The sequence below is a fragment of the Glycine soja genome, chromosome 18 (genome assembly GCF_004193775.1).
Source record: "Glycine soja cultivar W05 chromosome 18, ASM419377v2, whole genome shotgun sequence".
Classification (NCBI taxonomy): domain Eukaryota; kingdom Viridiplantae; phylum Streptophyta; class Magnoliopsida; order Fabales; family Fabaceae; genus Glycine; species Glycine soja.
Window position 1 is genome coordinate 8,709,073 of NC_041019.1, and position 25,519 is coordinate 8,734,591.

Genomic DNA, 25,519 nt, shown 5'->3' on the forward strand with positions numbered 1-25,519 from the left:
AAGCTTCTTGCGAATGACCTGAAATGTTTCTTCTCTGTTGGTCAACATTTCGTCAACTTCATCCAAAGCTGAAGAACCAGCGATATATTCAGGAAAATTAAAGGATTTGCGCCCGAATGTGATCTCATATGGAGTGGTGCCTGTTGCCGCATTCCATGAAGTCTTATGAGACCACTCCACCCAGAGAAGAAACTTGCCCCATTCCCTTGGCCGACGATGAACAAATGTGTGCATACATTGCTTTATGACCTTGTTTAGCACCTCCATTTGACCATCACTTTGTAGGTGATAAGCGGAGCTCATCCTTAGATGTGTGCCACTCCGACGAAACAACTCCGGCCAGAATTTGCTAACGAACAGGGGGTCGCAGTCGGAGACCAGACTGCGAGGGAGGCCGTGAATCTTGCCCATGATTTCCATGAACAATGAGGCTACCGCATGGGCTGTGTGTGTCACTAAAAGCATGCCAAGATGAACGCCTTTTGAAAATCGATCAGCCACTACCAGTATTAACTTTGTTGTTGTGATATGGTGGGAGCCCGGTGATGAAGTCCAAGGATAAGTCTTCCCAAGGTCGATGGGGAACTGATAGAGGGCATAGTAATCTTGCTGCTCTTTGTGTCTCGTACTTAGCATGCTAACAATCAATACATTGCGAGACAAACTTCGTGACATCTTCTCAAAGTCCTGACCATTCAAAGTTTTCCGTCAAGCAAGCTATCATTTTCACAATCCCCATGTGGCCTCCCGTGGGTGTTGTATGATACTCCACCAGTAATGTGGGAATCAGGGGCAGGTCCTTTGGTAGCCAAATTCGTTCCTTCCTGAGGATCAAGTTATGAACAAGAGTGAATCCAGAGTGCTTGTCGGGGTCCACCGTGATTGCTTGTCAGAGATGTTGATACTCAGGATGTTCCTCCAATTGGTGGCACAATTCTTCAAAGAAAAGAGGGCAAGGGACAGAAAGACTCATGTAGAATGAATTGGAACCATGCGAGCGCCCTGCCTTCCATGTAGAACGAAGTTATGGTAAGTCTTTCATTCTTTGGTGTGCCATGGTATTCGAAGAATTGGTTGATTTTGAAAATCCAACCAAGTGGTTCGGTGCCATCAAAATTAGGCACATCTAATTTCAATCGGTGATTGTTTCCAGGTACCGATGGTGATGGTGGAGGTGTTGGAGAAGAAGATGACGAGAGGATGGGAGTGACACGATTAAGGAGTTCATCAATTTTCTGAGTGAGTGAGTGCATGGATTCGCCGAGGGATAGTTGATGATTGGTGAGTCTGAGTAAAACTTCATCAAGCTTATCGAAGGTACCTATGGTGTGGACCGGATGGAACGATAGCACCAAAATTGATAGAAAAACTTGAAAGAAAATTGGATTCGAGGCCAGCACCTCCAAACAAGGTAAGAAAGAAAGGAAACTTAGCTTTTTTCATATCATGTGTGCCTTACAATTGCTTTATTTATACTAATTTCTTGCTAACAGAATTTGTCATTTTGTGCCAAGGAATACTTTAGGAAATCATTGACTAACAATTTATGGTTACGCTTGTCTCCCTAAGGCCAACCAGCCATCATCTACAAAGGTGGACAATTTTTGACAACTGCAAAACTCAAGATTCCCTCAAGTTCTTTCTTTTGCGACCCGTGAAATGGTGGATGAGTGGATTTGAGCCATCAAAGGGAAAGATTCACCAAATTGATTTTTTAAGCAATATATATATATATATATATATATATATATATATATATATATATATATATATATATATAATTTAGATATCTTCTCGATCTTCCTATAATAGAAAACATGAATAAACTAATAGGAAATTGTAATTCTACCTTAATTAGTGATTTTGAATGAGATTTGATTAAGTAGTTATGTTAAATATTTGGAAAACTCTTTTTATTGTACATAATAATTATATTGGGTTCAAAGAGATTATTTTTAATGGAAAATATCTTTTCTTTGTTGAATTAAGGCATTGTTCTTCACTTCTCCCTTAAAAAAATTGAAAAAAAAAAGTGCATCCCCTTCGGCGTCCCCTGCAGGAGACAATCATAGAAGAAAGTCGAGCCACCTCTCTCTCTCTCTCTGGCTGCAATATATAACAATTAAAAGGAAAATATAAGCCATTAGTATTATTCAGTAACAACAAGAATCATTGAACCAGTCAACGCTTACTTTCGAATATAATATATATTGTGTGTATTGTGTTGCATATTTTATAACACATCTTGAATTATTTACATATAATATCATTCCTGTCTAAAGTCTTCTATAGCACATGATGATTAAAAAAATGTCCGAGACTCACCCTATAACAATACTCATAATTTCCGTTGACATTTCACATACTCAACTCATAGCTTCAAGGAGAGGAGATGTATGGTGAAATTGAAAGGTTAATCAAAGTATGGATTTCAGCCATCTTAGGTTTATGTTATTGTTTTTACATAGTTGCAAGAATACCAAAGGGCTTCTTGAGACTTCTCTCCCTTCTCCCTATTCTCTACCTCTTCATCATCCTTCCCTTGAACATCTCTTCACCTAATTTAGTTGGATACACTTCCTTGTTCAACTTGGCATTTTCAAGCTCCTACTTTTTTCCTTCAACAAAGGCCCTCTTGCCCTATCACCCCCAAACATTGTCCATTTCATCTCCATAGCTTCCCTCCTCATCACCCCAAAACAACATCCACCAACCAATAAAAATAACACCACCAACACCCAAAAGCCAAAATGGCTATTGCCCTTAAAATTGCTTATTTTTGCAATGATCGCACGTGTTTATGAGTACAATGAATACTTCCACCCTCATTTCATATTAGTCCTCTATTGTCTTCACTTGTACCTTGGCTTAGAGCTTGTTTTTGCTCTTATTGCAACCCCTGTTCAAACCCTTTTTGGCTTGGAGATAGAACCACACTTCAACGAACCCTACCTTTCATCCTCACTTCATGATTTTTGGGGTCATAGATGGAACCTTATGGTTAGACATGGCAAGAAAATCCATACTGGTGGGTACCCGTCCGAATCTGTCCCAACTTTGACAGGTAATACCCGAGTTGACCGGGTATGGGTTCAGATTTGGGTTTTCCCCGATAATCAAAAGTCGGATACGGGTACGGGTATGGGATTATTAGATCTGTCCCGACCCCAAACCCGAACCCGCCTCGCCAATTAAAATCTTTAAAATTTTTGCATAATTTAATCAAAAGACATAAAATTTTTATTACTAGTTAATTTTATTTTAGAATTTTTACATAATTTAATATTATTTTCTTAATGATTTTTGTAGACACATGCACTATGATAAATTTATAGATATATAAGTGGTTAAAAATAAATGTATAACAATCAATTTATTTTTTGTAAAATCAAATTTTTAATAATTTTTTTACAAAAAAAAATATTTTTCTAATTTGAATTGGATAAGGGACGGAGTTGGGGATACCCGATACCCAACGGGTACCCGATGGGTATGGGAATGGGATAATAAACTTTAACCCGTCGGGTATCAGGTACGGGTATGGGGATATGTTGAGGAGTCGGGATAAGGGATTGGGGAGACAATATCCGTACCCGCCCCGTCCCATTGCCATGTCTACTTATGATTTCTTGTCTTCTACGTTCTACAGTATACAACCACGTAAGCTGTACAATTATGGGTTTAGTGGGTCCCTCATGTGCCACGTCAGCTGCCATGTTGACCACGTTCCTTGTGTCTAGGCTTGTGCATGAGTTAATCTATTATCATGTTACACGTGTACCTTCCACGTGGGAAGTTACGTGTTTTTTTGTGCTTCACGGTGGCGGAGGTGGCTGTTAAGAAGGTGGTTCTCCGTCGTGGATGGCGGCTGCACCATGCCGTGTCAGGGCCACTCGTGGTGGCATTCTTGGCTATCTCGGCGAATTGGCTGTTTTTTCCTCAATTGTTGAGGAATGAAATGGATAAGAAGTCCACTGAAGAGTATGTAATTTTGGTGGATTTTGTTAAGTCTAAGATATACCATTGAGAATGTTTAACTCTTGAGAGTAAACGTTAAAGGATGAGAGAGACTTATAATTGTAATATTTACCTTAAAGGGTAAAACATTTGGCTTTTTTTTTTAAAGAATTATTTAATTGTGAATATGGCATATATGTTGAATATGTTGAAAAATGATTAGTGTGACTCAACAGCTAACATCTGAAAATGTGCAAGTCTAAAAAAATTAAAGTATTTTATGTTTTTATTGGATTTACGTGGGTGTATAAAAAAATATATGGGTGTATGAGTTTAGGTTTGAAGGCAAAAAAATCTTTATTTAAATATTTGAAAAAAAAGAAACTTAATTGCACATAGTGTTTCAAATGAAAGATACACATACGTGGTTTTAAAAAAATACCATCTCTATCTTGGATTAATGCATTGTTCTTTCTTACAAAATTGGAAGAAAAAAAATAGATAAAGGAAAAGTGTGTCCCCCCTTGCAGCAATAACAATTAATCTAAGGAAAATATCATCCATTAGGAGATTTATAATTAAAGTGTGTTCCCCCTTGCAGCAATAACAACTAGTTAGTAATAAATAATTGAACTACTCTTACAGCTGGCCAAGTTTCCTTCTAGATTAGTCAAAGACAAGATCGAGAGGCACAGAAGCGTGGCAATTAATTTGGGTAGCTATAATCTGCTGCCTGTAGAACTTCAGAAATAAAATGTCTTTAGAAGTGGTAATTTGTCTTTTGAAGACTTGCTTGGAATCTGTAAGATTTAGAACATGATCTTGGTTGCACGCCAGAATATTATTTAAAGGCTTCAGTTATTCCTTCTTTGAGTGGTTAAACCGCCCAATGATGACTATAATGGTTTTTTTATTATTAAAATGGATTAAAAATTAAAATTTATCATAATGGATTCATGAAGAAAGTATTTATCAAAATAGATGGTTTTTGTCACATAGGATTATAGAAAATGTTACCTAAGTGACACCTTATGTCTTTTTGTATTTTATAGCATGAGGCACCATTCTCGTATACTCCATTTTCGCCAATGCTAAATTCATATTTAATGATTAGATCTTATGACACAGTTTTATTCAATGATGATCAAGCTAATACAAAATACTTATAAAATTAAACTATTGTCTTTACAACAATTTAAAATAAATATAAATGTATAATTAATTATGAAAAAAAGAGATATGTAAGCTTAGTAATGAAGAATAAAGTAATAAGAGTATGTATTTGTATTTCTTTTGATAATGAAACATATTTTTTTGAGACAAAATAAGACGTATAAATTTCAATTTTTTTATTTATAATTTTTTGGTTGAGTGTCTTTCAGTAAACGACATCATGTTTTAAGATTTTAGTGTCAGCCTCAACTTTTTGGCATCTAGAGTTGAATGGGAACATTCTTTAGTTGTTATCACTTTGTCCTGATTGTTTTGTGCTAGCAAAATAAATTTTCAGAAAGTCTGTTGAAAGTCATTCTAATTATCTAGAATCATGAGATGCTCTTCATCCTGAAGTAGTTAATTGGTCAAGATATATGTGGGGTGTTGAACATGTACTGATTTCCATTGGCTTGAGAAGTTCTACTGTTTCATTCACACAAAAAGCTCATAGAACTTTGGTTGGTTTGTGCCTGTCTTTCAAAAGTGCAAGTGTGTAAATTTGAGTACTTTCATGAATCATTTATACTAGGTGATTGATGTTGTGGTTTATATTTATGTGCTATGTTAATTGTGTTTTCCTTTTTTCTGTCTTGAGGAACATATGAATGCAGAGAAATAGATGTTGAAATATTTAGAAATATTTCTTTCAATCTATTATTATGACATGAATTTTATTTACTATCGAACAGGTTCATCAAATTTGTGCCTATGATGTTTATGGCTTTAGAAAAGTTTTATTTGAGCTGGTGACAAAAATTGTTGATCCGTCAATGGTTGTTGATGAGGATTTCTTAGACGAAATATGATTTATATCCAGCTCATTCAGTTGCTTTTAAATTTAAGAAATTACAATATTGTATAATATTGTAACTATGAAGTTAATAAATTAGTATACTATTGTATTTTCATCCATATTATACAATCTCATGATGTTATGTTATCATGCTTATCTTAACCATCATTTATACATTTTTTTATAACATATAAGATTAAATACTTTTGTTTTGCTACAAACAATGTTTCTAACATTATAACTTTGTTACTTCCATTTTGTTATATAATATCTATTTTTTTTTTGCTTGATCTTCAAATCAGTTATATGTGCTAGTAATTAATTTTTTAGCTTATATTAATTTTTTTCACATTTACTTGCTTTCAAATTTAATAAATAACAATATTGTATAATAATATATTTGTATAGTCCACACATGTATTATTATTTGTATTTTTCAGCTTACCCGTTCGAATACACAAGTAACTGACTAGTTTCCTTATAAATGATCAAACAGCAGATAAATTAGAAAAAAAATGATTTCAAAGAATAAAGACCCAAAAATAGAACTTTCATATAAACTAATTAAGAAAAAAATCTATTTTGAGAAGCCTAAAAAGAGGAATCAAACATTATTGTTTGGTCTCCTGTTTGAAGGTGAATTTCTACAAGAGTTGCTTCTGGCTGTCGGAGTGGAAAATAGGGTGGTGGAAAGATATGCAGATTTCTTGAATTGTAGAATTTTATCTTGGCCATTTGTATATCTTGGGATACCAATTGAGGCTAATCCAAGGAAGTTGAACTTATGGCAACCCATTTTTGACAAGTTTTCCAAGAAGTTGACACTTTGGAAGAACAAGTTTATGTTTCTTGGGGGTAGATCATGTTTGGTAAATTCTGTGTTATCCTCTTACCTCTTTTCTTTCTTTAGGATTCAAAATGTAGTGAGGAAGATTCTAGTGGGGATTCAAAGGAGGCTTTTATGGGGAGGGGGAAATGAGAATAAAAAAATAGCATGGGTTAAGTGGGGGGATATTTGCAAGGAGTAGAGTGAGAGTGAGCTAGGAGTAAATGATATAAGGTAATTTAACGAGGCTTTGTTGAGAAATGGAGATGAAATTTATTCCGTGGTGAGGGGAGGGAGTTTTGGAAAGAAGTGTTAATTTTGAAATATGGTGGTTGGAGGGCCATTCTAAATGAGGGAGAACAAACTCATGAGTCATGGTGGTGGAGGGATTTAAAGAGGGTTTGTGGAGGAAAACATGAGGTGAAATGGTTGAATGGGTTTGTTGATGGGTTTAAAACAAGGTTTTGGTTGAATGATTGGGTGGATAGACAAAGTTTAGCTAATATTTCCCCTGGACTTTTGTTAAGCAATTGAATGAAGAAGAAGAAAAGGGAGGGAAACACAAATAAATTTGAGATAAGGTTTTTGATGCCTCTTTATTTCATTTGTTACTTCTTATATAGATTTCGCATACATGCTGAGCTGGAATTGGTTATAACAAACTTTTGAAATATTTGCATTTGAACAGATAAAGCTAAAGGAAACGTGAAAAATGCTATCAGCTACACGAACAACTTATAGAGGCTGCCAAAATCAGTATATTGCTGCCAAATCACTTTAAACGAACTCTTTAAGGTATTTGGGCTTTTGTGTGATCCTTTTTGGCCTGTTATCAACAATACTATTTGTTGCTATGTTTCCCCCTTAATTGTTGTTGTTCTGAGTATTTCTATCAACACCCTCGACCCCGAAAACAACCTTGTCCTCAAGGCTGTAAGAATTGCACAGGTCCTCCCAGGATTCCCAAGAGGTATCTTCAGGTGCCAACCCATCCCATTGAACGAGCACCTTTTTAATGGCCGGTGTAACAGTCTCATCCCACTTCCAGTCCAGAATGGATAGTGGAGAGATGAGTGGGTTGTTGTCAATGGCGTCGGGCAGAAGACGAGCATGTTCGGATGGCAAAGGACCTTAATGAAGCTTCAGGAGTGAGACATGAAAAACGGGGTGAATCCGAGAGGAGGCAGGCAACAGGGGCTTGTAGGCAACAGAGCCGATGCACTGAATCACTTGGAATGGGCCATAGAAGCGTTTGGAGAGCTTATGAAAAGTGAAAACTACGGACTTCTATCGATAAGGCCGAAGTCGGACGTAAGCCCAGTCACCTACAGAGAGTTGGACATCTCGTCGGTGGGTGTCAGCGCTGGCTTTCATTGTTTCTTGGTCTTTGCAAAGGAGGTGATGCAAAGCGGCATGAAGTTCTATGCGATCAACTAACAAAGTAGCGACAGCATCAATAGATGAGGTACCCTGAATATAACGAGATATGGACGGTGGCGGCTTGCCATAAATCACCTCGAAAGGAGAAAATCCAGTGCTTGAATGCACTGTGGTATTATAAGACCATTCAGCAAGAGGTAAGAAATGAAACCAAAGAGAAGGTTTATGGTGAACAAAAGAATGGAAGTACTGCTTCAAAGTCCGATTAAGGACCTCCGTCTGGCCATCAGATTGAGGATGGTAAGCTGTACTCATACAAAGTTTCGTCCCACTTAATCGAAAAAGCTCGCGCCAAAAGGTGCTAAGAAAAATGGTGTCTCTGTCGGAGACCAGACTCCGGGGAAAACCATGGTGTTTGCAGACCATGTCCAGAAAGAGAGAAGCAACTTTAAATGTTGAATAATGAGTTGGAAGTGCGCCGAAGTGAGCCCCCTTCGAGAACCTGTCAACCACCACCAAGATTACCGTGAAGCCCTGAGATGAAGGTAAACCGGTGATGAAATCGAGAATGACAAAATGAGGTATCGAGAATGACAAGCAAGCACCATCTGGAAGTCAAGACAAAAAGAGTACTACGAAGCTTGTCCAGAATGACAAAATGAGGTATCGAGAATGACAAGCAAGCACCATCTGGAAGTCAAGACAAAAAGAGTACTACGAAGCTTGTCCAGAAAGTCAAAATGAGGTATCGAGAATGACAAGCAAGCACCATCTAGAAGTCAAGACAACACATCAGCGACAACGTTCGTGGACCCTGGCTTGTATTTAATCTCATAATCGTAGCCCAGGAGTTTGGCCAGGTAATTTTGCTGCTCAAGAGTCTGAATGACTTGCGACATGAGGTCCTTGAGACTCTTATGATCTGTGAGTATAATGAAAGAATTGCCCAATAGGTAATGGCACCATTTTCACACTGCGGACGTGATGGCATAGAGCTCACGAACATACGCCGAGGAGTGTTGCAATCGAGGATAGAGGACCTTACTATAGTAAGCAATGGGATGTCCCTGTTGTAAGAGCACAGCTCCTATGGCTGATGTTGACGCGCCCGTCTCTATTGTAAAAGGAATAGAGAAGTTCGGCGTAGATAGAACAGGGGCTTGTGTCATCATGGTTTTTAGCGTCCAGAAGGCGAGCTCTGCTGCTTGTGACCAGAGGAAGTTATCTTTTTGAAGAAGGGATGTAAGGGGAGAGGCCATGGTGGCATATCCCTTAATGAACTTCATATAGAATTCGGTCAAGCCCAGGAAGCCACGAAGAATAGTTGGTGAGGTGGGGATGGGCCAATCCAGCATGGCCTGAATCTTCTCAGGGTCTAGAGCTACCCCTTGCGCAGAAATAACATGGCCCAAATAATTGAGCTGAGTCTTGGCAAATTCACATTTGGAATGTCGGAGAAGGAACTACCAGGCTGAAAGGCTGGCCAAAACGGTATCCAAATGGGTGACATGCGTGGCTAAGTCCGGGCTATAAACAAGAATGCCATCAAAGAAAACTACAACAAACTTCCACAAGAACGGCCGGAGAGTGTCGTTCATAGCTGCCTGAAACGTGGAGGGGGCATTACAGAGGCCAAAGGGCATGACCCGAAACTCATAATGGCCCTGATGTGTGCGAAAGGCGGTTTTGTGGATATCGGATTCTGCCATTCGAATTTGATGGAAGCCCTGCTGCAAGTCGAGTTTCGAGAACCAAGAAGCATGGCCCAAGTCGTCGAGCAATTCATCAATGGTTGGCATTGGAAAACGATTTTTAACCATGAGAGCATTCAGAGCTTTATAATCAACGCAACAGCGCCATGTACCATCCTTCTTTTTGACTAAGAGTATCGGGAGGAAAAGGGACTATGGCTGGGTTGTATTAAACCAGAATCGAGCATGGAGGAAATCTATTTTTCGATTTCAGTCTTTTGGAAGTGTGGATATCTATAGGGCTTGACGTTAACGGGGTCGGTGTTTGGTAGGAGGTGGATATGGTGTTGGATGGTGCGGTGGGGAGGAAGGTGAGTAGGTTCAGAAAATATATCTGGCTAGCAGGCAAGGATAGTGGTAATTAGAGGTGGGATGGACGAAGGGGGTGGTGTGGATGAAGAAGACGACTCTGGTTGGGCTATAACAGGGGCTATGTGGAACAGGGCTGATATGCTTTGGGTCTGGGCAAAGCGTTTGAGTTGGTGGGCCATGACTGAAGCTGGGGTGAGAGGGGCATCAGCGTGAAGGGTAATGTTGTGGCCCATATAATGAAAAGTCATGGTCAACGCTGCATAATCTGTTGTAATTGGGCCGAGGAGCTTCAACCATTGCATGCCTAACACGATATCTACACCGCAAAGGGGAAGGTGAAACAAATCTAGGGTAAAGGAGTTGCCCTGAATCGAGAATGGAACCTGGTGCGAGACGGTGTCACAATCCAGTGTGCTGCCATTACCAACCATCACGCGGAGGGATGTGGTGGGTGAGGAAGGAAGAGCAAGGAATCGTGCCATCCTCGTTTGGATGAAGTTGTGCGTGCTGCCGCCATCCACGAGAATAACGAGTTGTTGATGGTGAATTGAGCCGAGGAGGCAAAAAGTCTGAGGGGAAAATGTACCTTCCATGGCGTTGAGGCTGATTTGGGAGATAGTTGAAGGTGCCGTAGTCGGAGAGGAAGGGGAGTCAAGCTCATCGGGTTCATCATCCGCGATGAAGAGGTGGAGGCGAGGTTTGCATCTGTGGCCCGGGGACCACTTGTCGTCACAGTGGTAGCACAACCCCTGGTCACGGCGAACTGCGAGTTCTTCTGAGGTAAGGCGCTTCACTGGTATTTTAAAGGCTTGAGTGGAGAGTGTTGGCCCTGGCTTGGGATAAGGAGTGGATTGTGGGACTGGTGGTGCGCGGAAACCGCGACGGCAGTCCAACAATTTGTCCTCCTAAAGACATGCGAGCTCTACTGCCTAGGGAAGAGATATCGCCGCAGCGCCTAAACCTCCCTACGAAATTCCGAAATCAGACCGGAGACGAAGCAACTCAACAAACTAGATGGTGTGATTCCCATTGTACGATTGGCAAGCCTCTCAAAGTCAGTGAGGTACACACTCACAGTACCAGTCTGTTGCAACTTGAATAATGCTCCTTGAGGATCATCATAGAAAGAAGGTGTGAATCGCGACTCGAGAGCTTGCCGTTCCGGTACATCCACTGGTACTAGGACAATGCAGGGTCATCCATATAAAAGGAAGCCACCGTTAGATGCTCCTGCTCAGGTATTCCTTGGTAATCAAAATATTGTGAAATTTTGAATATCCAGCCAAGGGCATCGTGACCGTCAAATCTCGGCACATCCAATTTCATATGATGATGACGAGATGCTGGGGATGGTGGCTGTTGTGTAGGAGAGATGGGGGAGGTTGGGGAGACAGTGATGGTGGCCAAACAATCGAAAAGGGACTCGATCTGGGAAGTGAGGGAGGCATGGACGGAATCAATTTTCATATTAAGTGTTTGATGGCTGTCTGTCAAAGAGGCGTGACCTTGGGTGAGGCGGTGGACTGCTTCTTCCAGTCTATCAGTAGTCACTTGTCGGGTATGGTGGTCCGGCATGGTGAAAGGGCAGGTCGGACCAGTTGTTAAGCAACTGGATGAAGAAGAAGAAAAGGGAGGGAAACACAAATAAATTTGAGATAAGTTTTCTGATGCCTCTTTATTTCATTTGTTACTTCTTATATAGATTTCGCATACATGCTGAGCTGGAATTGATTATAACAAGCTTTTGAAATATTTGCATTTGAAAAGATAAAGCTAAAGGAAACGTGAAAAATGCTATCAGCTACACGAACAACTTATAGAGGCTGCCAAAATCAGTATATTGCTGTCAAACCACTCTAAACGAACTCTTGAAGGTATTTGGGCTTTTGTGTGATCCTTTTTGACCTGTTATCAACAATACTATTTGCTGCTATGTTTCCCCCTTGATTGTTGTTGTTCTGAGTATTGCTATCAACTTTTTACTATCTCTGACCAATAGGAGGAAGTGATTGGTAAGATGGGTTCATGGAGGGATGGTTCTTGGCGGTGGAAGGTAAAGTGGAGGAGGAACCCTTTTGTATGGGAGACTGAACTTATACAACAGCTTCATCAATTACTGGAAGGGGTCCAACTACAAATTTCAGGAGAAGACAGATAGTTTTGGAAGCAATGCCCCTCAGGGCAGTTTTCAACTTCATCGGCCTATCACTTTATTCAACAACTTGGAGGGGCGGGAGAAACTTGACAACTTTTTGAGTAGATATGGAAAATTAAAATTCCGCCTAAAGCTAAAATTCTTATCTGGAGAATTTTCAGAGATAGAATGCCAACTCTTGATAACTTGGTAAAGAGAAATGTCATTGATAGGAATTGTGATCAAATGTGTCCTCTCTGTTTGGGTCATCAAGAATCTGCTCAACATCTTTTCATCTCTTCTAATGTCATTCAAGATGTTTAGTTGGAATGCATCTCATGGAAATCTCTTTCTCTTGCACAGCCAAGTAGTTTGGAAGTTCATTTCATGTAATTTGCAGGTTTAGGAGGTTCTAGAATTGAGTCAGAATTTTGGCAAGCAACATGGGGAGCAGTGGTCTTTTGTGTGTGGAAATTGAGGAACACAGTTGTTTTTAGACAACAGTTAGTGGACAGAAAGAAATTGATAGAGGAAGTTAAATTCCTTATCTGGTCATGGTTACATAATCTGGATTCTGGTTTTAATTTTTCATTTGTTCAATGGTCATCTAATCCAGCAGTTTGCGTACATGGATGGTTTGGCAGGACATTATGTATGTGGCAAGTAGCTGAGTGCAGGAAATTCGATCAAAAATGTGCAGGAAAGGGTATGTGTAGCATTGTGGAATCTGTCAGGTGGAAATGCTAATTATGGAGGTGAGTTCATTAATCTATTTTGCCACATACATGCGGAGAACTTGCGCTGTGTTATTATCAAGAAAACTTCTCTGCATGGTATATGGCTTTTGGTAGTGGGGTAACTTCCACATGACTTTGTTTTGCATAATTTTATCCAGCAAAGACATGTTATAGCTGGTTAGTGGTGGGATACTATACTAGGAGAGGAAATGAGTGAATTACAATACTCTAGTATGTTGTGGAGCTTTGAACGGTTATTTTTTATTTATGCAATCATCGCCTAAATATATTGTAACCGCTGTCATGAGCTGATGGGGAAGTTCTATGAACTTTTTGTATTTACCTCTGGTACCCTTCTTTATTACATATATATAACTTTTGCTGATTAAAAAAATGTTTTTTCGATTTCTTGCTGACACTGTAAAAGATAGTCATTGAAGTTTATTGGTTGTGTACTAGAAATGGTATATTTTAGTTGAATAAAACAGATAATGTGTTTTGAGGTGCAATAAACAGGCTCAAATCATTAATAATAATATTAAGAATATGTTGCTATGAAGATCTGCTGCAAATCTTGGGTAACGTAAAACCATATATTTTTTTTAAAATTAACGGGTATTGCTTTCTAACTCGAATTTAGCACCATATACTGCTGCCTTTTGGTTGACATGCAAATGAGGCAAGTTGAAGATGCCATATTTGAAATAGAAACCACGGATAAAGAACATATAAGTATAAGATTGACCTAGTGGATAGGAAAGAAGGACTTAAGGGTGAAGGGAGAAAGGAGGGAAGAGAGGTCCTAAGTTTGAATCTCCACACTGACATTTTTAACAAAACTAACATTTGCCGATACAAAAAATCACATAAAGAACATTGTGTAATCAACATGCTATGATTTAGCACATTCCATGTTACAATGTGTCTCACCCTTATATTATTTCTAAAAGTTTCCATAAAGACTACAAGAAAGCTACAAAGAAGGCAAAAGAAAGGTGCATATGCTATACACCTTAACCTTATATTAATGATGCATAAAAGGCAATATACCCTTCTCAATGAGATGTAGGAATTATACCCTGGTTGCGTACACTTGTTTTCTTGGACATGGGACATGCAAGTGCAGATCGTTGCTTGGTTAACCCTTCAATGATAAAAGAAAGTGCCCCATAAGCAATGCAGCTCTGTAGAAGTGATTGGGGTGTACCTGGAGAATCCTAAAGGATGAGTCATAATAACAATAAAAACGTACAAGAGAAGAAAATTAAATACATATTTTTCTTTTTAGTGAATAAATTACATACATATAGAGATAGACTTATACAAAAGAATTGATTGAAATGCCTGAGTCACTAAAGCAGCTTTTTGTTTTGTTTTGTTAGACCATTCAACATAGTAATAAACCTCAACCTTTCCCCAGCCAGCAATTGGAGACAAAATTGTCTCAAGTGTTTGGCATGAAGGATCATGTTTATTCAGAGATTTCAACAATGAAAGACAAATTAAAATTCATAGGTTTGAGAAAAGGTTTGGTCAAAATAGGTAAGATTACTGTGAGCTTTATCCTTAATTTCAATTGGTGCAGAGACCAACAAGTTAATAAAAATTTCAAGTAAAGGATGATAGTTCATCAATTATTAAAAGAAGGGATATACCAGGAAAACTTGTAGCAAGACCAGCGCAGCATCCAGCTACCCCAGCATTAATGGCTGCAGATGTGAAAGGAATCACATTATCAGTGAGAGAACATTATATTGGCGAGGCTTTTTTAAATTGGTTTCTAACATATTTGGCTGAATTAGAAGTTTGTTTTCCCAAATTAGACCTCTTTGCCAAAGGAACATATTTTTATGAGTGTTTTTGTAACACTTTTCATGTAGCATCTGAACACTACCTTATCATAATTCCTTCTTTCTTTTCATTATTAGTTTCCAACTAACTTTTTAGCTTCCAATTAACTTATATGTTAAGTTTTGTCAAACACATCATTGAAATTAAATATTTTATACCATCATCCTTTCCTCGAAGTCTTCCCAATATGCAGAAAACCACACTATCAACTCCGGATAAAATTGCAAATGTCTAATGAAAAAGAAGACAAAAAAGGAGACCTTGGATATAAGAGACACAAGTGAGTATAAGATGCCAGAGGAGATTCGTAAGCTTACTAAGCTACATCATCTTCTGTCTTATTATATGGGTTTAATTCGATTGAAGGATATTGGAGGCATGACATCCCTACAAGAGATACCTCCAGTGATTATAGAAGATGATGGAGTGGTGGTCATTAGAGAGGTAGGAAAGCTAAAGCAGTTAAGGGAACTGTTGGTGGTAAAATTTAGGGGAAAACACGAAAAGACTGTGTTCCGTAATAAATGAGATGCCACTCTTGGAGGAACTGTTGATGATGAAGAAATTGACTTGTACATTACGTCACCTATGTCTACACTTAGGAAGCTTGTCTTAAATGGGACGTTAACAAGGTTGCCAAATTGGATTTTACAGTTCCCAAATCTTGTGCAACTGCGTTTGCGCGGCTCCAGGTTAACTAATGATGCATTGAAATCACTAAAAAATATGCCAAGGTTGTTGTTCCTCGTTTTAAGTCGCAATGCTTATGAAGGTGAAACTTTGAATTTTCAAAGTGGATGGTTTCAGAAACTAAAGCGACTGCAACTCAGATATTTGGATCAATTGAAGTGCATCCTTATCGACAGAGGAGCACTGTGTTCTGTGGAAGAAATTGTTTTACAAGACCTCTCCCAACTCAAAACAGTTCCCTCGGGAATTCAACACTTGGAGAAGCTTAAAGATCTCTATATCAACTACATGCCAACTGAATTGGTGCAGCGCATTGCTCCTGATGGAGGAGAAGACCACTCGATCATCCAAGATGTGCCCCATGTACGTATTTGGAGCAGGGGTGCTGAAGAACCTTCGCATATATTCGGCAGAAGTCATCACTAAGATGCGTCCAAATTTGAAAATAGAAGGTGCGTCTTTTTCACATCTATAACTTTGTAGAATGACATTCGTGGCCTTTTTATTTTCTTCAATAAAAAATGCAACCATTATCTAATTCCTAAAAGAATTACTTTTGCCTCATTTTCTCTTCTAGTATTCGCTTCATTTTTCTTTCTCTACAACATCTCACGTACAAGTTAGGGATAGAATTGTCTAACAAGTATATGCCTACACCAACCAAAGTTAACGTTTCTTCATTATAAGATTCTCACCATTATAATCCTTTCTATTATTGTGCTCAGAATTGGTAGATGTTGACCTCAACTGGATTGAGTTTTTTATTTCCATGTTGATAAATACTTGAAAATTTTCATTGTGTCATTTTAAGAAGAAATTAACTTGGTGTTTTTATAGGGTCGTAAGCATATACTTCGTGTAAATGTTGTGGGTTTTTAAAATTTCATTATGATTGAAGTCCAATAATGTGGATTTTTTTCATAAATTAGATTGTGTTAAATGTTCCTAATTTTGATGCTTTGAAGTTTGACCCACTTTGTACAACCATGAATTTAGGAAAGCACTCAGGGAAGATTGTAAGAGGTGTTCCAAATTCAATGTTTCCGACGTTCCAATCATGTGGTTTTTTTGGTGTTAATTATTACGCCCATTTTAGCGTTATTAACACCAACACAATACGAAGAAGCTGAAAATAGTGTTCCTACAAAGGCAGACAATTTTTGACAACTGGAAAACTCAAGATTCCCTCAAGTTCTTTCTTTTGCGGCTCGTGAAATGGTGGATGCATGAGTGGATTTGAGGCATCAAATTGATTTTTTAAGCTTCCTTCTTCTCTTTCTCTTGTTTCCCTTTTTTCTAAAATGTGTACTCAAATTTTTGTTAACTTGATATAATTTGAATTCTTATCTATAATTCAAGTTCATTTCTTTTAAATTGATTGTTTGTCTTTGTTTTAATTTAATACCTTTTTAAATTGGCATTTGGTCACTTATAGTGCCTTGATCGTATATTCTTATCTACAACTGTGAAATTGAAATAAGGATTGAATTTAAGGTATAATGCAACAAGATTGGAGATTCTATAGTAATAAATATCCACAATTACGCTAATTTAGGGTGTGTTTGATTTGCATTTTCATTTTTTGAAAACTGTTTTCATTTTCAAAAGATTAGAATTCTAAAAATATGTTTGGTTTAACTTCTTGTTTTCTGTTTTTAGGAAATAAAAAACACTGAAAATTTATGATATATTGACTTGTCTTTTTTGTATTTTTATATTTGCTCAAAATTACATTTCTTGTCATCGCATTTTCATTTTACCCAAAATGAGGTTCATGTTTTCAACTGAAAACACTGAAAACGAAATTTTTTTTGTTTTCATTTTCTGGTTTTTTTCTGTTTCCATTTTCACTGAAAACGTTTTCAAAAATCCAACCAAACACATTTTTGTCACCATTTTCCACTTTCAGTGAAAATGAAAATAGAAAACAGTCAAACCATACACCTCCTTAGATATTCTTGAACCTAATGATTACCCTAATTGAGAAATTGTAAAGATTTAGAATTTTCAATTGCGGAAGAGTTTTTGAGTTAAGATATATTCACCTTCAATTACAATAGTAAATAATAAATTCAGTTTCCAATATGCTTCTAGAACTTGAATTGGAGTGAAAATTTGGGTTATACATGTTAAGCTTGGGGTGAACTCATACGATAACAAGACATGTTAGATTTTGGTACCCAAACTTTTATGTTCAGCATAGTGCTTCGGCAATTTTGGTACCCAAACTTTTATGTTCAGGTTTGATTCCATATTTTTCAAAAAAAAAATAATGGTTGAATATATGTTATTAAAATCAATTTATATATCACTTATCTGGAGTAAGATAAATTTCTCAAGGCTTAATTTTATCTTTTTGTCTCATTCATTATTTATTTTATTTAATTTTATCCTCCTAATTATAAAATCTTTAATTTGATTGCTTAATTCCAAATGGATTCAATTTGGTCTCTTTGGTCCAAATTCACTTGACGTTGTTTATTAATAGTGGGATGAGATTGAATCAAATAAAGGAACAAATTAAATTGTTTATTAAAATTGAAAAAAAAATGAAAAAACAGTGAGAACAAGAAGTTTATTAAGGGGTCAAATTGCACTGTTTTGAAAATTAAAGTACTAAATTAAATTGTTTATTAATAGAGGACCAATGCTAAATAAATAAGTAGCACGACAAAAAAGTAGGATTTTTTTTTACTTTCAGAAAAATTGAAAATTTTATTGAATTCTAAAATATTCAATTAACTTGCCTAGTTTTTTGTTTATTCACTCTTTTTTTTTCCTTTTAATCCTTGATGTTTGAAAACTTCAAAATTCTTTTTGATCACAAACATATTTTAACTCTCATAAAACAACAAAACAATGTTTTCTAAAATGGGACTGCTATAAGTTATTGATAAATCATTTTCTGAGTGATATTTTGAACAAACTTTTGTGTTATTTTATATGTATTTTCTTGATACAATTCACATTTGAACATTAGTTTTGTATTCGAGAAGTATGACTACTCAATTGAGTGAAAGAGTAGGAAATTGTACAAATTTATGAAGATTTAAGAACTTTACATAACTTGATTACTATTGTGGTACAATGATCACGATCGTGATAATCAGCATGATCACAATAAAGTGATAACACTCATCCCTAATGTTTTTATAATAAAAATGTGATATTGATTTAAATGTTTATTTAATCTCACAAAAATTATTTAAAGAAATAGTTAGACCTAAAATCAAAATATAAATATAAATAACACCAAAAATAAAAATTTAAGCAGATGAATTTTTCATAATTATAAATATATATTTACCTTATATCTTGTCGATCTAAAAGAGTTAAATTCACTACAACTTTTATTGGTACAACTAACACTACTTACAATCACAATAAACATTGTTTTATCACATTTACACATTAGGAAGATCAGAAATTCACGTGATGTTGTAGTAGGACAAAAATATGGAGACAAAATCACTAACCTGTTCACAAAAATATTTAGAATTAGCTAAGGCTTTAGTTTTTAAATATTTTTAAATTTGATTTTAATCACTAAATTCTTGTTTGACTAGTCCAAGTTTTTTAACTTTTAGAAATTTTAATTTTTAGTTCTTGAATAAAAAATTAAATTCATTATTTTTATTAATTTAATGAGTTTTTAATAATTATAAATCGATTTTTTAAAATTTTAGAAATTAAAAATCTTAATGAAAAAAAGTCGAGAGACATTGACCCGTCAAATAAAAATGTAGAAACTAAAAATCTTGATTAAAAAAAGTTGAAAGATCTTGATGAATAGAAAAAAAATTTAAAAATTAAAAACTAAAATTTGAAAAAGTTTAGTAATAATTAGCCCAAATTTTTAAGAGAGATGCTGAAATCTCAAAGTCTTCCTATCAAGTCTCAAGGTAGACGTTGCACTAATTTTTTGGTAAACACTATCGTGGATAAAAAAAATATGATGTCAATTTGATGTATATAAAAGTATGTCGTAATAAAAAAATCATATTAAGTGTATATATAATTTTTTAAATTATTATTATAAAAGTTGATAATTAAATTTATTATATATATATATACCATTTATGAATAGATGAGAGAGTAAAGTCTTATATTTTCGCATTAACTATATCTTGCTTCTACAAAACATTTATTCTTAGCCAATTTATCACCAGAAGACTCTTTGTAAGCATCTTTTAGTATTATTAAACTCTCTAGAAAAATCTTCATCCAGTATTTTAATGACAACTAGGTGATCCTCGATCCTGCGAAAAAAAATAGGAAAGCAAATTTTGTTCTTCTAAATTAAAGACCAACGAAATAGATCGAAAATTTCCATTTTTGAAAGAAAAAAAGAGAGTAAATTTTAAAGCTTAGAGTAAAACCATATGCAATGATAAGAAGGATACACCAGCCTATATATAGCTTTTAAAAGTAAATAGAATAGCTTAATTACCCTCTTTCACCAATGGATAACCTAGTTAAAAAAAAATTGTTCCTGTGGATCAGCATTTAATTTCTTGCTCATCATATAATATATTATTATTGTCAACATCGATTAGATCAAATCAGGTGATTTAAATTTTATCGGTACAATAACACTGACAAATACATCTGACATTGTTTAATTAATCACATTTATATACAATTAACTAGATAGCAAATTCACAACTTGCTCATAGTATATTTAAGATAGATGGTGCTGAAAAGTTCAAAGTCTTCCTCTCGACACATGTGATAAATTTTTTATATAACACTTATGGGTACAAAATATATAACACAAAAATGCTATAGATAAAGGAGATGTATTCGAGAAAACCTGATGGCCAGAAAAGTTAATTATATCTGTATAATTATGCATAGATTATTATTTTACTTAAAATTAATTTTATATTTATTGTATTTGTACAATTAAGATTAATTAATCGTGCGTGAGGCTAAAGTTAACACATTTGATGGAGACTTTTGTCCACACTTGCTATAACTTGACAGTCTTCCTTGACTTTACAAGAGGTGGCATGGCTTGCCCTATTGTAATTTTTCACCTAAAAAATAGGATGAATAGTATGTGAGAACATCATCTTACAGAGCTTACTAGATATAAAAAAGGCAATATGAAAATATACAAGATATTATAATAAAGTTTGTGCTAATGTGTCATCGCGTGTGGCTAACATGCAATCAATACATTAATCGAATGGAGAAAAAAAGATAATAATCATAATAAGAAAAATATTAAGAGCATGTTCTTTTAAGACTTTAACATGCTCTTTTTTACACACTGTTTTCTATTAGTTGAAATTGATTATTCTTTTCCTGTTCCTATTTATGAGACTTTTAAAATAATGCTTATTCTTTTTTTTATAAAATTTAATTTATAATATTTCTTGCATCAATTATTTTTAAACTAAATATACATCATTAAAAAAACAAAAAATATATTAACAAACCGTTAGACGAATGAAAATTTTAATGACAAAAATAATTTTAAAAAATGTTATAAATGTAAGACAAACTTATTATTATGAATTAAATTAGTCACTTTCTTTAATCATAATGAATTAGGTAATTGCATGGAGGGACTAAAAATCATAAAATTGAATGGATTTCATGGGTTCTTATTTAAAGGACCTTACTCAAGATTTTTCATTTTTAACAACTTTCAACCAATAAGAAAGTGTGCTAGAAAGTGTAATGCCAACACTCAAAACTTTGTGTTGTAATACTAATCATGAGTAGGTTTGCTTTATGAAAGAAAAGTAATACTTCCTTTCGTTTCAAATATAAGAAAAAAATTATTTTTAATCTCAAATATAAGAAAATTAGTATTAATTAAATTTATTTTATTTAATGTTATTATCTCTAAAATATCTTTCATTTAATTGATATCTTTTTTATTTTTTATTTTTTTTAATACAAAGTTCCAATGAATGATAAGTTGAGAAAAAGTTAGTTTTAAATAAATGTGGTTAACTAATTTTCTTAATTAGAACAAATGAGTATTTTCTTTGGTAAATGCCAACTAGTATCCTTAACACATTAGGTAAAGAACTTAAAGTAGAAATATTTTAATGGAAGATAGAAAATTACGCTGCTCATGATTTTTTTGCATTCTCTTATAATTTTTACAGTGAATATTTTCTTCTTTTAGTTTCTTAACTAGTGTTCTTTTCTTCCTTTAGTTTCTTAACTAGTGCTCTCAGGGCACAAGTTTAGCAAGACCATTTTTCTTATATTTGAGATCCAACAGAGTATGAACTTTACAGGTTTTTGTGCAATTATATTGATCGGAATTTAGATTAAATTAAAATTAAATCCTAATGAGTCATGTTGAATATATTATATATCGGTTATATTTGAATTTTTTTAAAATAAATCATTCTATTGTCATTTAAAATTTTTATCTCCACTAAGTGTTGATTTTTTATTATCTAAAACTGTAAGCAAATGAATATATTAGAGAATCAAATAAATTGTATTTTTTTAAGCAAATGAATATATTAGAGAATCAAACAAACTGTAATTAGATATTCATATTTGAAGTAAAAAAAAAAGAGAGAGAACTAATTAATCAAACCAATTTGAATCAAAATAATTGATTTGATTTAGATTGTGAGTTTATCAAGTCAATTTGATCAATGCTCCTAAAATGAAGAAAACAAGTGAAAAAAAGAGGGAAAAGAAGTTTAAAATGACCCAATTTGTTAGATTTTCTTTTTCATTTGTTACTATATTATAGGTGTAAAAGTAATCTATCAACTTTGTCAATCAATATTTCTGTTAGAGAATGTGACTCGTACACCATTAGTGATTGTTTGTTCATCTTATATTTAATTGTGTAGTAAATAAAAAAAAAGTTATATATACTCAAAATAAGACGTATATATACTAAAAATGATAGTCTTATATAGTCCGTCTTGATGTTCCTCCGTTTTCTCGGAAAATAAACAAAGCGATTGGCCGCTTGAATTGATATTGCACTCTATCTGTTTAACAAGTTGTACTTTAAACATTAAACTGTTTTTTTATGATATATTCACAAACATATTTGTCTTTTTTATTCGTTTAAACTTTGTAGTTGCAGAGTTCAGATGTATATTGTTAAGCAAATAAGTTGGTAACGGAAGTATGAGCCTAAAGATACAGAGCCAATAGAAGAAGCAAATATTAATTTATTCCTAACAGGCAATTAAGTTGACATGCAGGGCCGTTTAATTTTGTTGGTAAAACTAATACCGACAAACATCATTATTTGAATCGAATAATTAGTTTTCACACTTATTTAAAAACTGGGTAGCGTGATATGGTATAGATACGGTAACAATTAAACAATTAACATTAGCAATGGCAAATTCAGTGCTGGCATGCACGTTGTGTCTGAAACTAGGGCGGGTCATATCTAGCATGTGTTTTTAGAAGGATTCCACGGATTTGTTTCAAGGTCCCGCAATTGAGAAAACTGCTATCTTCCAAGCAAACTCGTTTGATTCGATCTAGACTAAGTTAACACAAGTTTAGTCTGCGTGTCTACTGAGTCTTGTCTCAATATGCTAAAAATGAATTTAAATACTATTAATTTAACCCGCATGAATCAAATAGACTATTAAACTCATATGAATAGTACGTGAAAATAGACTTGTGAGTTAACAGAGTTTAGTTTGAGTGTCTAGTGAGTCTTGTCTCAATATGCTAAAAATGAGTTTGAATACTATTTAACCCACATAAATCAAATAACTCTTAAACTCACATGAATAGTAACTGAAAATATCATCTTACATACCACTTCTTATAAAAAAGGCAATATGAATAATATGTGAGAACATCATTTTACATACTTATTGGATATAAAAAATAGCAATATGAAAATATACAAGATATTATAATAAAATTTGTGACTATGTGTATCATTGTGTGTGACTAACATGCAATCCATCCATTGATCGAATGAAGAAAAAAAAAATCATAATCATAATAAGAGAAATATGGACAGCGTGCTCTTTTAAGACTTTAACATACTCTTTTTTACATATTGTTTTTTATTAGTTGAAATTAATTATTCTCTTCTCGTTCCTAACTACAAGACTTTTAAAATGATATTTTTTTTATAAAGCTCAATTTACAATGTTTTTTAGATTAATTATTTTTAAACTAAAAATATTCATCATTAAAAGAATTAAGAAAAAGAATGTATTTACAAATCAGCCTTATTCATGATTTTTTTTTTTAGTTTTAACAAATTTCAACCAATAAGAAGTATGCTAGAAATGGCCAACAGTCAAACTTTGGTTGGTAATACTAATTTTAAGGGCTAACCGTAATTAGGTTTTCTTTATGAGAGAAAAGTAATACTTCCTTTATAAGATAAAATTTATTTTTTTAGTTTCAAATATAAGAAATTTTCAAGTAAATTTACTTTATTTAATGTTATTATCTCTAAAATATCCTTCATTTAATTGAGGTTTTTTTCAATGATTTTTTATGTTTAATATGAAGTTTCAATGAAGGATATGTTGAGAAAAAATAATTTTTAATTAAGATTGATGAATTAAATGTTATTAATTAACTTTCTTGGTTAGTACAAAAAAATATTTTGAGACCGAAGGGAGGGAGTATGAATTTTACAAGTTTTTGTGCAATTGGTCAAAATTTAGAGGAAATTAAAATTAAATCCTAACCAGTCATATCCAATTATATATTGGTTATATTTGAAATTTTAAAAAAATAAATCAATCTATTTTCTTTTAAGTTTTTATCTTCACTAAGTGTTGATTTTTATGATTTTAAACTTTATGTTATGCAAGCAAAAAAGACAAATTAGAGAATCAAACAAATTGTAATTTTTTAAAGCAAAAGAATATAGTAGAGATCAACAAACTGTAATTGGATATTCAATTTGAAGTATAAAAAACTAATTAATCGAACTAATTTGAATCAAAATAATTGGTTTTATTTAGGAATGTTGAGTTTATGATCAAGTCAATTTGATCAATGCTCCTAAAATGAAGAAAATAAATGAAAAATAAGAGTAAAAAAGAAGTATAAAATGACCTAATTTCTTAGGTTGTTTTTGTAATTATATTATAGATGCAAAGTAATCTATCAGTTTTACCAACAAATAATTTCTATTAGAGAATCTGATTTGTTCATCTTTAGTGATTTTTTATGAGAGAAAAAATTAAAAAATAATCTTTATTTTATATTTAATTATGTAGAAAATTTTAAAAAAGTTATATATACCCAAAATAAGAAGTATATATACTAAAAGGATAGTTTTATATCGTCCTTCTTGCATGTTCCTCCGTTTTCTTGGAAAATAAACAAGCTTGAAAGTTAGCCCGCTTGAATTGATATTGCACTGTAGCTGATTAACAAGTTGTTCTTTAAACATTAAAATAAAAGTATATTCACAGAGATTGTCTTTTCTATTCGTTTAAACTTTAAACATTAAATGAGAAGTATATCATAAAAGTGAAAAGAAGATTCATTCAATTTAAATCTTAAGTTTTAAATTAAAGTGTGTTATAAAGTTTTTTTATTTGATTTTTTATGGTTCATTCCTGTAAATCTTCATTATGTGATAGCGTGATATGGTATGGATACAATGACAAACAATTAACATTAACGATGGCAAATTCAGTGCTGACATCCAACTATTATATCTAGCATGTGTTTATAGGACAAGTGCGATTACTTTAACTTCCACATGCCAACTATTATGACTTCGTATTAATTGGAATAAATAACTACTTTATAATTAGCAATACATCCAACTTGCCTGAATAAATAATATTAAATATTAATCAATTGTCCCCCTCTTACTACGGACATGACTATATATAATGTTCAAGAACATCAAGTTTTGCAATCACAACAACCAAA

The 25,519-nt window shown here is 34.1% G+C and overlaps 1 protein-coding gene and 1 pseudogene across 1 annotated transcript; one reads left to right on the forward strand and one right to left on the reverse strand.

Annotated features, from left to right (window-relative positions):
- Positions 1 to 2,392: 2,392 nt before the first annotated feature.
- On the forward strand, positions 2,393 to 4,027 carry LOC114396871 (annotated as a pseudogene).
- Positions 4,028 to 13,958: 9,931 nt separating this feature from the next.
- LOC114396872 (mitochondrial import inner membrane translocase subunit TIM22-3-like) lies at positions 13,959 to 15,534 on the reverse strand. The gene is made up of 4 exons (XM_028359050.1): positions 15,466 to 15,534; positions 15,115 to 15,187; positions 14,761 to 14,814; positions 13,959 to 14,312 (listed from the first exon to the last, which is right to left on the reverse strand). The coding sequence occupies exons 1-4, from the start codon at positions 15,532 to 15,534 to the stop codon at positions 14,161 to 14,163; spliced, it is 348 nt and encodes a 115-aa protein (XP_028214851.1). The 3' UTR covers positions 13,959 to 14,160.
- Positions 15,535 to 25,519: the final 9,985 nt, after the last annotated feature.